This window comes from Ictalurus furcatus, chromosome 21 (assembly GCF_023375685.1).
Source record: "Ictalurus furcatus strain D&B chromosome 21, Billie_1.0, whole genome shotgun sequence".
Classification (NCBI taxonomy): Eukaryota; Metazoa; Chordata; class Actinopteri; order Siluriformes; family Ictaluridae; genus Ictalurus; species Ictalurus furcatus.
This window is the reverse complement of record NC_071275.1, coordinates 7,268,404-7,284,924: the sequence shown is the minus strand read 5'-3', so window position 1 is coordinate 7,284,924 and position 16,521 is coordinate 7,268,404. Positions and strand designations below refer to the sequence as shown.

General features: G+C 39.5%; 1 protein-coding gene across 2 annotated transcripts in view; it reads left to right on the top strand.

The window, feature by feature from the left end:
• Window positions 1-16,521, top strand: part of LOC128625228 (E3 ubiquitin-protein ligase RNF123) — a 155,424-nt gene that overhangs the window by 34,869 nt on the left and 104,034 nt on the right. For both annotated transcript variants that reach the window (XM_053653407.1, XM_053653406.1), the window contains exons 25-31: window positions 4,826-4,909; window positions 5,483-5,590; window positions 7,464-7,641; window positions 7,934-8,008; window positions 11,003-11,090; window positions 11,718-11,805; window positions 14,259-14,343. In XM_053653407.1, the coding sequence (XP_053509382.1) occupies window positions 4,826-4,909; window positions 5,483-5,590; window positions 7,464-7,641; window positions 7,934-8,008; window positions 11,003-11,090; window positions 11,718-11,805; window positions 14,259-14,343 (706 nt within the window). The remainder of the gene's footprint in view (window positions 1-4,825; window positions 4,910-5,482; window positions 5,591-7,463; window positions 7,642-7,933; window positions 8,009-11,002; window positions 11,091-11,717; window positions 11,806-14,258; window positions 14,344-16,521) is intronic.

The window sequence follows — 16,521 nt, the reverse complement described above, 5'->3', positions numbered from 1 at the left end:
TGTATATATATATATGTGTGTGTATATATATATATATATGTATGTGTATATATATATATATATATATATATATATATATATATGTGTGTATATATATATATATGTGTGTGTGTGTGTATATATATATATATATATATATATATATATATATATATATATACACACACACACACACACACACACACACACACACACACACACACATATAATATAATATATGGAATGCAGCTCAAATTGATTTAAAGGAAAAATTGTAATGTAAAATAACAAACAATTGTGATAAGAGACACACAAGATGCATAGGCCAAGCATGTGACTTTTACATGTGATGTGTGGACTCGGACCGTGGAAAACTCTGAAGTTGATTTTCCAAAGTTCCAATTTAAAACCTGGATGCCCAGAGCATGGTCTTATTAGTATGGTGAGTCGCTAAATTTGATTCACATACTGTTTAAAGAAGATGTACATGCATTAGCGATCCTGTAAGTCAGCTGTGTTCATCTTAGCTTGTATAAAACTGTATGTAAAACTGGGCTGAAATCTAAGGAATTACATCACAAATATAAACTTGCAAAGCAGTTCAGTCACTTTTTCAATAACACAAAAGCTACATATCTAGGCCTGTCATGATGATTATGCTATGTTATAATAGGATATATGGACATGACCTTGATCATTTTTTGCTGACCTCGATACCGTCCATCTTGTTTACATCCGTGTTTGTTTACGTAAGAACGAACGTCATCAACTTTTTCGCTGTTCGCGCTGCTTCTGTCCTCTCATCGAATTTAAGATAAAAATGCACTTTCGAATGCAAAAACTGCGTGCATTCGAATTTAAGATGTGTAGCAAGCACTAGCATTGATTTTAATTAAAACCTACTGTTGCAAAAATTACACGCAAGATATTAACAGTGCTCACACAATGTTTTTCAAAGAAGGAAAATCTAGAAAGAACACTTCTAGTGTTTCGAATAATCCAGTCGTAGTCAGTAATGTCGGGGATTGAGCTGCGTGAGCTGAAGCTGAACAGTGAACGAACAGGAAACTGAAGCGCTTTACTGGAGGGTTAATTAACTCACCCAAACACATCCTATACACATGTCTAAATGTCCGATTAATCTCATGACATAAATGTAATATTACAACTCGCTTCTGCACAAAATAACACGACTGCACAAGCGAACATTAACGTAAGTAAGGCACTAGCTAGAACGGTAAGTCACTCTTTCCATAACATTGCACTAAAATGCAGACGATGAATAACTAAAGCATGAAGAATTCATAATCTTGTATTACAATATTGTACTTATCGTAATGGTATTATTTCAGGAGATCAGGTTTTCACATGTTTTTGTTGATGCATCTTTAAGTTCATATAAAAATGTGTGAATATTTGGTTTCATTTCTGCATTTTCTCATCAACTAAAATGCCGCTGACTAATATTCCATGTCATTTTAGTCCAAGTAAAATGAATAAACATGACATGAAGAAATATCGACTAAATTTAAAGGATATTTCCATCAGAAGACAAGCTACTTTTTTGACATTTCAATTCCAGTATCTGAATATTCTTAAGAATTAAAAATTTGCTGCTCTTTAAAAGGGTGTACTTGCATTGCTATGCTATTATATTATCATTATATCAGTGGCATAAAATGGTCTTAAAATATCATTTATCGCAATTATTTCTGAGACAAAATATCGTTCAACTAAAGTATTTATTGTGACCGATCTCTATCTGTGTGTTTATGTCAGAGAACTCGGGTAAGGTGAATGAATTTCGAATTGACTAGTCCAGTTGCACTTTTCCGTGTCGGCGGTGGGGTTTCCAAGTACGAAGGATTGCAGCAATAGAGATGTGGTGCATTTGTGCCCGGTTTGATCACTGACTCAAGCTCCTCGGATGGCTTTGGCATCGTTAGGATTCAAACTAGCGATCTTGTCCAGCTCCTGTGAACTTTGCTTACCCACAAATCCCCCAGAAGTAAATAAATGAGCCCTAACTATACAGTGCATGGTAGTGTTGCCACCTTACAGCTCCACGGTTTGATCCAGATATCAGGTTACCATTTGTCTGGAGTTTCTTCTGGGTTCTTCAGTTTCCTCCCAAGGGCTAAAAACATCCCAGTAGATGAATTGGCTACTTTTGATTAACCCTAGGCTCTGGATAAACAGTGACTCGGGATAAAGTGATTCATCAGGATGAATGCATGGAATGAAATGAAGAGACATCTATAAAACCACTTAACTTGCATGAAATGTTTTATAGTTTGATGTTTTGAAGTTTGATCTTTTTAGAATAAGGGTATTCAAGCTTGAGCATGATGAAACATCTACATGTTCTTCATTATCAATGAAGCAACGGCAAAACAATCAGTATGATTTCTCTGAATATGGAAATAAATAGTTTGTGACTAAATAAAAGACACGAGTTGTCCTAGAGGGCTGCGCTTTACTGCATGCGCTCCCTTGTAGACACGTTCTCTGCACTTTACAGCCTTGACACGATGACCAAGTTTCTAATTGAATCGTCAGTCGAGACATTCAATCTCACTGACCGTAAGACTGGCATTAAACTTCACTACACACACCTGGCTGAGTAATTCCTTTCCCCGAACGAGAGTAGATTAGGATCTGAGAGCAGCTTCGAGATGCCTTTTATGTAGTCTTCTCTGACATACTCTGCGGCAGGGTGGATGCGATCCCTGCTCTCTGAGAAGTGCTTCGTTCAGCAGAGCCGTACAAAAACAACTCCACCACCGTCGACATGGGGGAACGTTGTTTTACCCCAACGGGAGCCTTAATTCAGCATATTTGTGCTGCATGAAATGTGTTACAAGAAAAGGACATTTTAAAGTTGCGTATCAGATGGACGTGTTTACGCTGGGTTCGCGTTCACCATTTTGGAATTCGCTTTCATTTGATGTATTAATTTATCAGTTCACTGAGCTGTGCCAACTGTAGTGGCTCGCAAGTTATTACCGCTCCACGTGTAATTGATCAAATTGTGTTATTAAAAAGGAAGGATGTGCGAAAGATGACGTTCACACGACGCGTCTTGTTAACGTTATCCGTATCCGACATATTGTCGCCATTATGCTATCTACTTGTACAGAAGTTCACAGCAGTTATGTCATATTTGGTCATTTAAAAAAATAAGTTTTGAGTCACAGCATATACACGTTGATGGATAATACGTTTCCTGGCATTACTGAGTCACTTAACTCTCTAGGGTACTACAGAAATCGCCTGGGCTCTTCTGCCATTTATAATGCTGGGAGTCATTTAACACGAGTGCTTTAAGGAAGCTGATTGCTCACCATGCAGTTGCTAAACCAGCTATGAATGCCTTCCATCTGTCATGGTTAAAGTGTTTACAAATTGATTAGTGTGGCTAAAACTAGCGCTCTAAACTGGATGACTTTAACAGCTTTTAGATTATTATTTATTTATTTATTCATTTTTTAAATATGCACTTGGTGATAGTAGTTGTTTTAACAATAATAAAAAGCTAATTATTGGTATTAGGTGTTAATCCATATATTATATTTATGGATACTTCACTTTCACACCCATACGAGGGTCTTCTCCAAACTGTCGGAAGCCCAGAGTTGTATAAAATGTCTTTGTACGCTGTAGTATTACAATTTCCTTTCACTGGAACTAAGAGGCCCAAACCTGTTCCAGCATGACTATGCCCCCGTGCACAAAAGTGAGCTCCATGAAGACATGGTTTGCCAAGGTTGGTGTGGTAGAATTTGAGTGTCTTGCACAGAGCCCTGACCTCAACCCCACTGAACACCTTTGGGCTGAATTGGAACCTTGACTGTGCTACTTTTCTCCTTACCTGATATCATTCAGATTTCTTGAATTGTGTCTGAATTTTCAGTCTTAATTGTTAAGCTTCACTGAGTGCGAAAATTCTTTTAGCAGCACACGCCTCTTAGATCATATTTTTCCATGCATTTAGTGGGCTAGAGGCTGGGCTCAGCACAGTCCCCACAAATCTCCAAACATAATCAGCTGAGATATTGGTAAGTGTACCTAAAATTGGAAAATGTTTGATAATTGAATCCGGATCAATAAAACATGAGCTCTTCTTTTCGGGTTTGACGCTTTGGCGGTATTTTGTGCTGCTTGATGGTGGGTTTGAGCTGTCCATGGTGCTGAAGTGCCAGAGTTCTTCCAGCAGTAACACTGCCATTTTTTCAAGAGACTGCTGATGCACAGGATTATTATGGGATATGTAAGCCACCGGTTCATAAACATGCACTGCTTTCAAAAAATCAGCACCAGGGTATCATCAGGCAGCATTATGCGGAAGCACTTGATTCAGACACGATTGGATTCCTTCCTGAATTCCAATACAGTTCCAATAGGCAGCATTTTATTTCCCCGTTTTTAGACACACTGCATGTTTTATATCTGAAAAGTCCAAAGTGAAGGTCAGGTTTTAATATTTCAGAGTTTAAATCAGTAACAGTGTCTTTTATCGGGCATTTTGTTCCCCCTTTTTTTTTTTTTCTCGACTAGACTGTGCGCAGCAAAGCGATACATCTTTTTTTATTACCTTGTTATTTTCCGTCCATGCAGTAAATATCTGCTGGATTTAGTGTTAGTATTGCTTTTCATCTGCTTTCTGTGACCCCTTTGACCTTTTCATTCTGGCACATTACTTCAGCTGCAGAACCGCTGCCTGTTTATATGGTCCAGAGTTCTGCTGATGGCTTGCTTATAGTGACTTGATGATTTTGCATTAAAGGAATTTAAAGAATGTTTAGAGCCCAGGAATGATGACCGTGTTTGTGTGTGTCTCCCACAGATGGTGGTCGTGTCGGATGACGTGCATGAGTACGCCGTCGCCCTGAAAGACACAGAAGAGAAGATAGCCCGATGTCCAGGAAGAGTAAGGCATTTACAGTCAGCTGGAATCCACCAAGCCGGATGTACAATGCATGATTTTAGCCTCGAATTCCCTGTTGTAGATTTGACAGGGAGGAGAAATTTATTTCAGTACAGAAATGTCTGTAGTTTACAGAATTACATACAGTAGACGGGGGTCACAGTGGCTTAGTGGTTATCATGTTTGCCTCACACCATCAGGGTTGTGGGGTTTGAATCCTGCCTCTGCCCTGTGTGCACAGAGTTTGCATGTTCTCCCCGTGCTTTCTGGGTTTCTCCCGGGTTTCCTCCGGCAGTCCAAAGACATGCGTTGTGGGCTGACTGGCATTTCCAAATTGTCTGTAGTGTGTTAATGTGTGTATGATTGTGCCCTGCGATGGGTTGGTACCCCGTTCAGTGTGTCCCCCCGCCTGTGAACCCCGAGTTCCCTTGGAGAGGCTCCAGGCTCCCCGTGACCCTGTGTAGGATAAATGGTATGAAAAATGGATTGAAGGATGGATGGATACTGTAGACTGTAGGCAGCTACACATGTGTTTAAAATGACACACTCAGGGACAACGTACCATGCTGTGTGCAGAGAGCAGACATTCTGGAGGAGCTGCAAAAGAGCCAGAAGGTGTTTGCTGAGAAGCTCAACCACCTGAGCCGCAGGTTGGCCTGGATCAACGCCACCATTTACTCCAAGGTACAGCACCACACACACACAGACAGAGAGAGAGAGAGAGAGAGAATTCTCTAATTACAAGGACACATTTTTACAGTGACTGATCCTTTTGCTCCATCAGGAGACGATTCTCCGACTCCTCGTTTTGACCTGTAGGCTAATTTTATTGATGTTGTCTAAAAGTTTATTTGCTGAGGTAGAGACTTTCATTCGTCCTATAAAGAAAGGCAGACGTTTAAGCTGCAGCTGAGAAATAAACGCCGCTTGTCAGTGGTTATATTGCAGAGGCTCCGGTGTGTGCTGTAAACGGCAGTGCGTCGAAGCTGACATTTTTCTGTAATATGTGTGTGTGTAAGGGAATAAGCAGGAGTCTCTGTACAGACCTTTGAGTACTTTGTAGTTTGAGAGTAGTGAAAAAACTAGAGGTGGGAATTTAGGTGCATTGTAATTTGGTTTTGATTCAGCTTGTGTTTATAAAATGATACTTTATGCATCGTGATGCAGCTGATTTTTTTCCACAGTTTGATCACTTGCAGCTTTTAAAATGTAATAATAACATTTTCACCCATCATGACAAGAATAGGCTTAATGTACTATGTATGTATGTCAGTCTGTACAGGATTTTGCTGAGGTTTTTTGAGATTTTTGTGGCCAAAAAATGCTTAATTTTCAATTTGAGGACAGATATTGTTTTACGGAAAACTACTCGAATTGGTGAAATTGCAGTTGCACTAAATGGTTTCGCACGGTCTTTCACAGTGATGTTTGTTGGTAAGTGAGATATTTTTGCTGTCCTCATGTTCGACGCCCTTGAATCGAAGAGGACTTTGGCTGAATGCGCATTATGATGGCACCACATGACGCTTTTTTGCCCAAAGCCAGAGCCATATCTCCCTGCAGTTCTTGCCTGGTTTCCCACTGAAGCTAAGTAGGGTTGATCCTGGCCAGTACCTGGATGGGAGACTTCCTGGAGAAAACTAAGGTTGCTGCTGAAGTGGTATTAGTGAACCCAGCAGGGGGCGCTCACCCTGTGGTCTGTGTGGGTCCTAATGCCCCAGTATAGTGACGAGGACACTGTACTGTAAAAACAACACAGTCTTTGGGATGAGACGTTAAACCGAGGTCCTGACTCTCTGTGGTCATTAAAAATCCCAGGGCACTTATCGTAAAAGAGTAGGGGTATACCCGGGGTATACCCCCGGTGTCCTGGCGAAATTCCCCCATTGGCCGTTATCTATCAGCGTCCTAATAATCCCCATCTCTGAATTGGCTACATCACTCTCCTCTCCACTAATAGCTGGCGTGTGGTGGGCATTCTGGTGCATTATGGCTGCTGTCGCATCATCCAGGTGGATGAGGAGATACCCCCCCCCCCAAAACAATGTAAAGCATTAATTGCAAGTTCCTCGTAATATTGTGGCGTTTCCTTGATTTTGCATTCATTTCTGTGATTGCATAATTGCAAAATACTGGACAGACTGGTATGTATGTATGCGTGTATGTATGTTTCTATCTATCAGGGCTGAACAAATTTCACTTTTGAAACACTATTAGAATTTTCTGAATATTTACATATTGTAAAATCTTTAAGATCCCACTTTCTAGTAAACAGAATTTATATACCTCAATATACCTCAACAAAGAAAAAATGCTTCTGAACCTGAAGTCACTGAAGTGCATAAGATTGGCTTCTCGTTCTATTGGCCATGTTATGCACTATGTATGCTCTACAAAGCCATAATTATTATATTATACCCTATGTATATGTATTTTGTAAAGAGGAAGCCATTTAGGATTTGATCTGTGTATTGGAGGGAGCGCAAGTCATTTAAATTTGAATGAATGTTATAAACGCAGTGTATAATGCATCTTTGCTAAAATGTGTGTGTTGTAGGAGAAGATGCTGGATATCTACTGGCTCTTGCGTGTGTGCATCTGCACCATCGAGCACGCCGACGACACGGGCTCGTTGTTTGCCTTCACCCCCGAGTTCTACCTCAACGTGGCCATGAATAGCTACAGTGCCCTTAAGAACTACTTCAGCCCTTCCAACAGCATGGAGGAGCTCCAAGGTACAGTAGAAACACACCGAACAGCTCAGTGAGGACTTGCACAGTGATGCTGGATAAAGATGTAAATTCCCTGAACCCTGATAGACAGTGAATGATCGCTTAGTATGATCTAACATGCATAATAATTTTTTTTATTATTAGCGTCACCAGCATTTGCGTGTAAGTTATTCCTTCAGAGCCATATAAACATGGTGGAGCGGCATGTAAACTGGCATCCTGAGGCCACTGCTACAGTGTTTTGCAAGTTCTTATGACTTCACTTTTATTTAACAAGTGTGTGTTTGTCATACAGGTTATGAGGACACGCTCACTCAGCTCGCTGCCATCCTCGCTAAGCACTTTGCAGACCCGCGCATCGTGGGCACAGGTAAAGCCATGGCACTGCAATAGACGTCAGCTCAGGGATAAAGATTTTAAAACAGAGCTGCTCTTACCTATATGTAGGTGTGTGTGTGTGTGTGTGTGTGTGTGTGTGTGTGTGTGTGTGTGTGTGTATATGTGTGTGGGGTATGTGTTTATGTTCCCTTGTGAAATATCCCCTGCATATTTCCTAATCTCAGTTTAGGACTCAGCTCATTACATCATCGTAGCCCACACTCGTGTGTAATAAAAGCAGACCCATTATGATTTATGTGGCAAATATTGTATTAGACTCCTGGCCTGCATTTGCTCGTAAGCTTCCTCTCGTACTTAAGTTGATATACAAGCTCTTTCTCGAGATCTTTCTCTTTCCCTCTTTCCTCTCGTCCTTCTCCCTCTCATCTGATCTCTCATCATGCTTCACCTCGTTTTCTCCCTTCATCTCTCACTCGCTCTTGTTCTCTCTCTCTCTCTCTCTCTCTCTCTCTCTCACCTCCCTCCCTCTCTCCCTCATTTTCCTCTAATACCCCCGATCTATCTCTCCTAATGTCCAATCTATTTTCATTACCTGCAGCGAAGGGTACAAAAAGAACCTGAGCCAAAAATGTTCGGGTAATCTGTTAGGCAGCTATTTTAATGGGAATTTAAAAAAAAAAAAAAATCTAATATAGCTTGTGCTTTTTGTGGCCTATTTGTCACGCAAATGAATTCTTCATATATAGTCCTCCTCTCCGGCGACGTGAAACTGTTTGCATGATTTTCTGTAATTTTGTGAAGGCCATTTGCACTTCTGTACTTCCAATCACATCAAACTCAGAATACAGTCCTGTCCAAAACTATTGGAACGGCAAGGCCAATACATTTGTTTGTGCTGTACACCAAAGACATTTGGGTTTGAGATCAAAAGTTGAATACGATACAAGAGTTTAGGGTTATGTTATTTTACAAGTTTGGCTGATGTCTAATAAATAAAAATTTATTAGGAATAATAAAAATGCGAATTGAGAATCAGATATAAAAGTCATCTCTATCTGTGACAAGTACTAAAGGTTAGCTAGCTGTCTACATAACTTTATTTTGGACTAATTAGAATGGTGGGAGGACATGGGAGTAATGCAGGTAAAAAATACATATAAAATAATACAAATAAAAGCAATTTCAGGAATTTCTTGAGTACAAAAACGCAATTTGTAAACTCATTTAGTAAATTTACTTACCTATTTACTTACTCATTTATTTACTTAAATTGATTTATTTACTTTACTTATTTACTTTCCATACTTCCTTCCTTCCTTCCTTCCTTGCTTACTTTGCTTACATTACTCTCTTAATGACTTATTACCTTTATTTGCTTACTTACTTACTTTCCTTACTTTCTTTACCTTCCTTGCTGGCTTACTTATGTACTTACTTACTTACTTATTTTTTATTTTCTTTATTTGCTTCACTTACGTACTTTATTACTAACTTTATTTATTTTTCTTCCTTCCTTCTTTACTTGCTTTACTTATTCCTTAATTTAATTGCTTATTTTAGTTGCTTTGCTTACTTACCTCATTTGTTTTACTTAGTTACTTACTTCCCTTAATTACTTTTACTTATTTTCCTTCATTTCTTTACTTATTTTCCTTCCTTACTTTACTTGCTCACTTTAGTCACTTTGCTTAATTACTTTTTGTTTTATTTTCTTACTTTTCTCGCATTATTTGCTTTCCTTCCTTACTTGCTTACTTTAGTTACATTTCTTACTTACTTTCTTGCTTTACTTACTTACGTACGTACTTACTTACTTTACTTCCTTTAGTTAATTAATAACTTTAATTTCGTACCTTATTTACTTACATTACTTTGCGGTCCTTTCCTTCCTTCCTTGCTCCCTTACTTCCTTAATTTATTTATTTCTTTGCTTTTTGACCTTTTTTCTTTCTTACTGATTACAATATATGGTCAAAAGTATGTGAACACCTGACCATCATGGCTGTGAGATCATCATTCAGCCACAAGAGCATTAGTGAGGTCAGGCACCCATGTCAGGTGAGGAGGTCTGGGGCGCAGTCTGCTTTCCAGTTCATCCCAAAGGTGTTCACTGGGGTTGAGGTCAGGGCTCTGTGCAGGACACTCGAGTTCTTCTACACCAGCTTTGGCAAATCATGTCTTAATGGAGCACGCTTTGTGTACAAGAGACATTCTTCCAATCTTGTGGCAACACTTTGGGGCAGAACCACATATGGGTGTGATGGTCAGGTGTCCATATACTTTTGCCCATATAGTGTATTTATTACTAACTTACTGACTTCTTTACTCGCTTACTTGTTTACCATTCTTACTTAATTAATTTAAAAAAATCTTCTAACTATAGTTTAGCTGGTGCACGTGGCTACATGTCCACTTTATAACAATATCTGTATCGCAGTAGCAGAGCTTTTTTTGTCATTTTCACATGTGATAAACAAGCAGCGAGCTTGCCTGCTATGAATGTGGGGGGGAAATTAATTTCTGAAGCTATTTGGCATGATGTGTTCGTGTGGGATCAGATATGAATGTTAATAGATGTGGAATTAGATACCGTCGAGCTTTTATACTTGGGTCTCTGGACGTAATGTATCTTATGACGTGCGTTGTTGAAGTTATTGATTTAATTTCCTGTGCTTCCTTACGCTCTTGTGTTCTCAGTAAAGCCTGTGTTTACACCCGAAGTGCAGCATGCTCATGTGTTAATCAGTCTAGCCTTTTATAACAGGATTAAACGTAATTATTTTGCCTTGAGTCGATTGTTGAATCAGTGAGCATGCTAGGTTCGGGTCACAATTCAAATTCTTCTTAGGTTTATTTGAATGTGCAGCGGCAGCCTTTGAAGATTGTTCTAATTTCAAAATGAGCATGAGAAGATTTAATTGCAGTAATAAACTTAAAATGACTGTATGTAGGTGGAAATGCATGTTTTTTTTTTTTTTTTTTTGTTTTTTTTTGCTAAGCTGGTGGTTTTTCTTTTCATCTGCAGATATTAAAGATTCACTGATGCAGGCTTTGGCCAGCTACGTGTGCTACCCACATTCTCTCAGAGCTGTGGAGAGGATCTCTGAGGAGCAGTGAGTACATTACCCATAATCCCCTCAGGCACACACACACACACACACACACACACACACACACACACACACACACACACACAGTGCTCCAGCTCACCTGCAGAAGCTATTAAAGCAGAGCTTCACCAACAAGGTGCTAGCTGTTTTGTACATTATCCTGCTGAGGATTTCAAATTAATGCAATGTGAGAAGTGGATTTGGCATTTAGGGAAATGTCTTGGATTGTGACATGCCGAGATTCTCGTGGTGTCTAAAGCAGAAGGCCAGGATGCCTTGATGTCTTACTGTCTAATAAGTCAGTTTTCCTCTAAGGCAGTGTTTATAATGAGAGCTATAAAGGAACCTGTAAGGTAAAGGTTTGAGACGGGCTTTGATGGCTGCGCACATTATCTTGCTGCCTGGTTACCAAAATACACTAACTATCACTAACCCTGAAGTCCATTAGGCGAAAAGGGAATCAAATATTCTGTGACGACACCAAGCAAAAATAAATTCAGAAATATTATTTGTCCATAAACGGCCCCTTCTCTTGTCCACCATTTTGTACAGGCTGGATGGTGTGTAGAATTATGGGTAATATGATTTGTATTTACTAGCAATCACATATGACCTTTGACCTTTGTTTAGGCGGGTGGCTATGATGAGGAACCTGTTGGCGCCATATGAACAGCGACCGTGGGCTCAGACTAACTGGATTCTCGTCCGCTTGTGGAGGGTGAGATACATTTCTCGTTATCCTTCCTTTCCTATCCCTCCTTCTTCAACCTGCTTCCTTAGCCCTCTTCCTCGTCCCTCTTTTTCATCCCTCCTCCCTTTCTTTTCTCTTATTTCCTCCATTTTCTATTCTCATACCGCCCCCTTCCTCATTCCTTCTTCTCATTCCTTCTTCTCATGCCTTCTTTCACGTCTCCTTCCCCATCCTTCTTCCTCATCCCTTCTCCCTTTTGTTTCTCATAACTGCTTCATCTCTCCTTCCTCATCCCTTCTTCCTATTTTTTCCCTAACCCCTTCTTCATTCTTCCTTCCTCATACCTTCTCCCTTTCTTTTCTCATAGATCATTTGTCCTTTCTCATCCCTCTTCTTCATCGTTCTTTCTCATCCTTCTTCCTCATCCCTTTCCCTCACCCCCCCTTTTGTTTTCTCATAACTCCTTCCTCCTTTCCAATCCCTCTTCTGCATTCCTCTTCTTCATCCCTTCTCCGTTTCTCTTCTCATACCTCTTTCCTCATCCCTTCCTTCCCCTTTATAACTCCATCCTCCTTTCTCATCCCCTTCTTCCTCATCCATTCTCCCTTTCTTTTCTCACCTCCTTTCTTATCTTATCTTATCTTCTTAACTCCCTTCTTATCTCTCTTCCTTGTATCTCCTTCCTCCTTATTATCACCTCATCTTTCTTATCCCTACCCGTCCCTCTCTCCTTATCCTTTCATTCATCCATTCATCCTGCCATCCATATCCATCTCTACAACTCCATCCTTCCTCATCTCTCCCATTATTGTCTTCCTCATCCCTTTCTTCTCATCTCTGTCTACACATTCTCCCCACTTATCCGTCCTCACGTCTCTGTTCTTTCCTCCTTTCTCATCCCTCTCTCTTTCTTTAGTCCTCTCTGCAGCTTCTCTCTAATTCCAAACCCATTATGTCATTACGTGTAAAAAGATGATGCAGTCAGATGCGGTTGTTTTGTTGAATCCCTGTAGCCCTCATCCCCAAAACAACTGATCACACTTTTATACTAGGAAATAAAAGCACCAGGATGCACTATGGGAAGAAGGCAAGATTTCTGCTGGGAAATCTTCGGTCCTGGCATTCATGTGGATATTACTTTGACACATACCATCTACCTAAACATTGTTGCAGACCAAGTACACCCCTTCATTGCAATGGTATTCCCTAATGGCATTGGCCTCTTTGAATAGGATAATGCTCCCTGCCACACTTCAAAAGTTGTTCAGGAAGGTTTTGAGGAACATGACCAAGAGTTCAAGGTGTTGACTTGGCCTCCAAATTCCCCTGATCTCAATCTGATCGAGCATCTGTGGGATGTGCTGAACAAACAAGTCTGGTCCATGGAAGCCCCACATCACGACTTACAGGACTTAAAGGGTCTGCTGCTAACGTCTTGGTGCCTGATACCACAGCACACCTTCAGAGGTCTTGTAGAGTCCATGCCTCGACGGCTCAGAGCTGTTTTTGTGGCGCAGGTGGATTTAATGTTATGGCTGATCGGTGTACATTCCATAAAGTGACTGGTCAAAAGCACTGAGAAATCTTATATAAATGACTATAAATTATGTTTCACAATCTTACTCAATTAAAAGTGGTGGTATCCGGCTAAAAAGAAAACATCTCAATGTCTAAATGTATTCGAGTATTTTTAACTGATGAAAGAGGGTTAAACAGTCAAAAGTCATTCAGTCCCTGTAAATTGGTTTGCTAATGAATTAATCAGAAGTAAAATATCTTGTATATGACCAATATTTACCATTAGCTAGAATTTGAATCTCTGCCTAACCAGTGTAGCTACAGGAAATCGATGCTAGTCTAACCTGGCACTAGCAAAGAACAAGAGGCTACCTAAGGTTAATATAATCATGTTGGCAATGTTAGCAAATTAATAAAAATTTACCTCAACATAAATTCAAATTAGATGCAGTTCATTCTTTTTGGGAAGACAAAGATGATGCTTCATTTGATCCCAATCTTTGCTTCCTCCAGTGTATTGAAGCATGTTACCGAGGTAGGGCCACGGGCACTCATCCTCAAGTTCAGCACTGCGGTCCGCTGGCTTATCCACCTTCATACACACATGGATAGCTTTAGTGCAAACTATATTGTGTAGCGTAGAGAGAAGATCACTGCAGATGACAAATTGGGACTATTCTTAATAGTGTTTTTCTACTGTAATGAACTCGGACGCTAGAAAAGAGGTTGGTGAGAGAACCGTGTATAGCTGCTGTAACGTAAGCGATAAAGGAAACGAACTTATTTCACGGACGTTGGTATCAATAACTACGCTTCGCATCAGGTTGTTGATTATTTTCCTGTAGTCCAGATTGTCTGTTTAGAGTTCAGTCTAATGCAGTTCACTCTGACTGTGTCTGGTTTTTCATGATCACTTGTTACACTCTGTGTTTTTTTTTTTGTTTTTGTTTTTTTTTACACAGGGTTGTGGGTTTGGCTACAGGTACACACGGCTGCCTCACCTGCTCAAAACCAAGCCCGAGGATGCCAACCTGCCCAGCCTGCAGAGTGAGTCCCTGTTGTCTCTTCCCTGGTGTAAATCCACTTTACTTTTGGATCATCTGTCTACTTTTCTGTCTCTTCGATACTGCTCTCACTGTTTTCCTAAATTTTTTAAAACTGCCCCCTCACTAACCTTCTATATCATTTTGAATGTTCTTATCTATTGTCGTAGATTGTCCATATAGTACACTACATGGACAGTAACACCTGTACGTGCTTGTTGATTCGCATTCATCCCGAAGGTGTTCAGTGGGGTTGAGGTCTGGGGTTGAGGTCAGGGCTCTGTGCAGGCCACTCGAGTTCTTCCACTCCAAACTTGGCAAATCATGTCATTATGCTGGAACAGGTTTGGGCCTCTGAGTTCTAGTGAAGGGAAATTGTAATGCTACAGCATACAGAGACATTTTATACAATTGTGTGCTTCCAAATTTGTGGCAACAGTTTGAAGGCCAGTATATGGGTGTAATGATCAGGTCACGTTACTAAACCATGATGTCTAGTAGGGCTGTCCCTGTCGATTTTTATTGTTATTCGAGTAATCTGACGATTAATTTGACGATTGATCAAGTAATCAGATTTTTTAAAATTCACAGTAAAAATAGACTTAAGTGAACAATAATACATAATGCTTAGCATTTTTTTAAAAAAGAAAAGAAAATACTTTATTGTAAAAAAACAAAACAAAACTAAGATGCCTTTAAAAGGACTTTAAAACACGTAATAACGTAATAACAATGTGGCAATGTGATTACATATCTTGCATCAAAAAAGTAACAAAGATAAGGCATGTCATAATATTATCGAACAATACTGTTAAACAACAAAATGTGATTTAATATATTATTTAATTATTCTTTAATTATATATCATTGGAGAGGTTCCATCACTTACTGTTTGACATTTGACCGCTGTTTTAAGATAGAAATGTTACAGTGTTTAATTCCTTGATTTGTGTGATGAGTAACCATGGAAGCGGGAGTCATGACTTTATTATGAAACCCGTGATGAACAGTAATGTGCACATTTAGAAAACTATTGATGCATTCACATGTTTACTTCACATTTATTTCGTCAGTGATATTTATCATTTCAAGCCCTAGCACTGCCAAGCTGCCACTGTTGGGCCCTTGAGCAAGGCCCTTAACCCTCTCTGCTCCAGGGGCGCTGTATCATGGCTGACCCTGCACTCTGAATTTCATTGAGCTGTAATGTATACGTGACCAATAAAGACTCATTATCTTTACATATCACACACATCATACATATTATACAGTCGTTTTTGGGCTTGTATTTAAAACGAGTTTGTATTTAAAAAGGAGCTGTGGATGCAGGAGGTGCTGCAGCATTGAAGATGTGCTGTTACGGTATTTGAGTTCATATTTGCAGTGACTGCAAACAACAACATTGTTTTTCACATCTAATGTAAAGTGCTCCCACACAGTTGACATTCTTTGTCGTTTATTGCACGGACCCTTGGCCTTACCTCTGCCATTTTGCCAAATACTCGAAATGGTAAATTGTAATCAAGGATTTTAAAAAATCGGTTACTCGAATTGAATCAAGTAATCGTGACAGTCATAATGTCTAGTGACGTTTACTATGATTATATCATAGTAACAATTGTGCAGATTTTTTCAGTTGACTGTATACTTTTAAATGCTAAAACTGCATGAGATTCCATTTTAATCGTGTTTATTTTGCACTTACTATTAAATAGCTAGTTAAAATACCTTTTCAACCTCATTATGAACCCATTGTAATTGATCTCAGATAAAGTAGGATTAATCTAGCTGCAGCTAAAATTTAGGAGCGCAGCTTTTAGACATTTAGCGATACTTGGAATAAAATGGCGAGAGAAAAAATCCATAATGAAAAGGGTCAACCACTTAATCGGAATAAAGTGATCTGTAACAGACAAGTCATCACTAAAGATAGTAACACTGTGAATCTTTGGAAATTACCTAAATGAGGTTTCTCTGCTGGATTGATGTGCTTAATCTCTCTAACCAGCAGAGTCTCAAATAGATTCAGTTAAGTAATTTTTTGAGTGATGAGGTTGACAAGTTGAAATAAAAGAAAGGGGATGAAAAAAAAGCCCCAAATTTGTGTTTGTAGTGACGAACTACATGTTTGTTTGTTTTTTTTTAAAGGAGAAGGAGTTGGTGAAAAGTGGTTTTGGCTGTT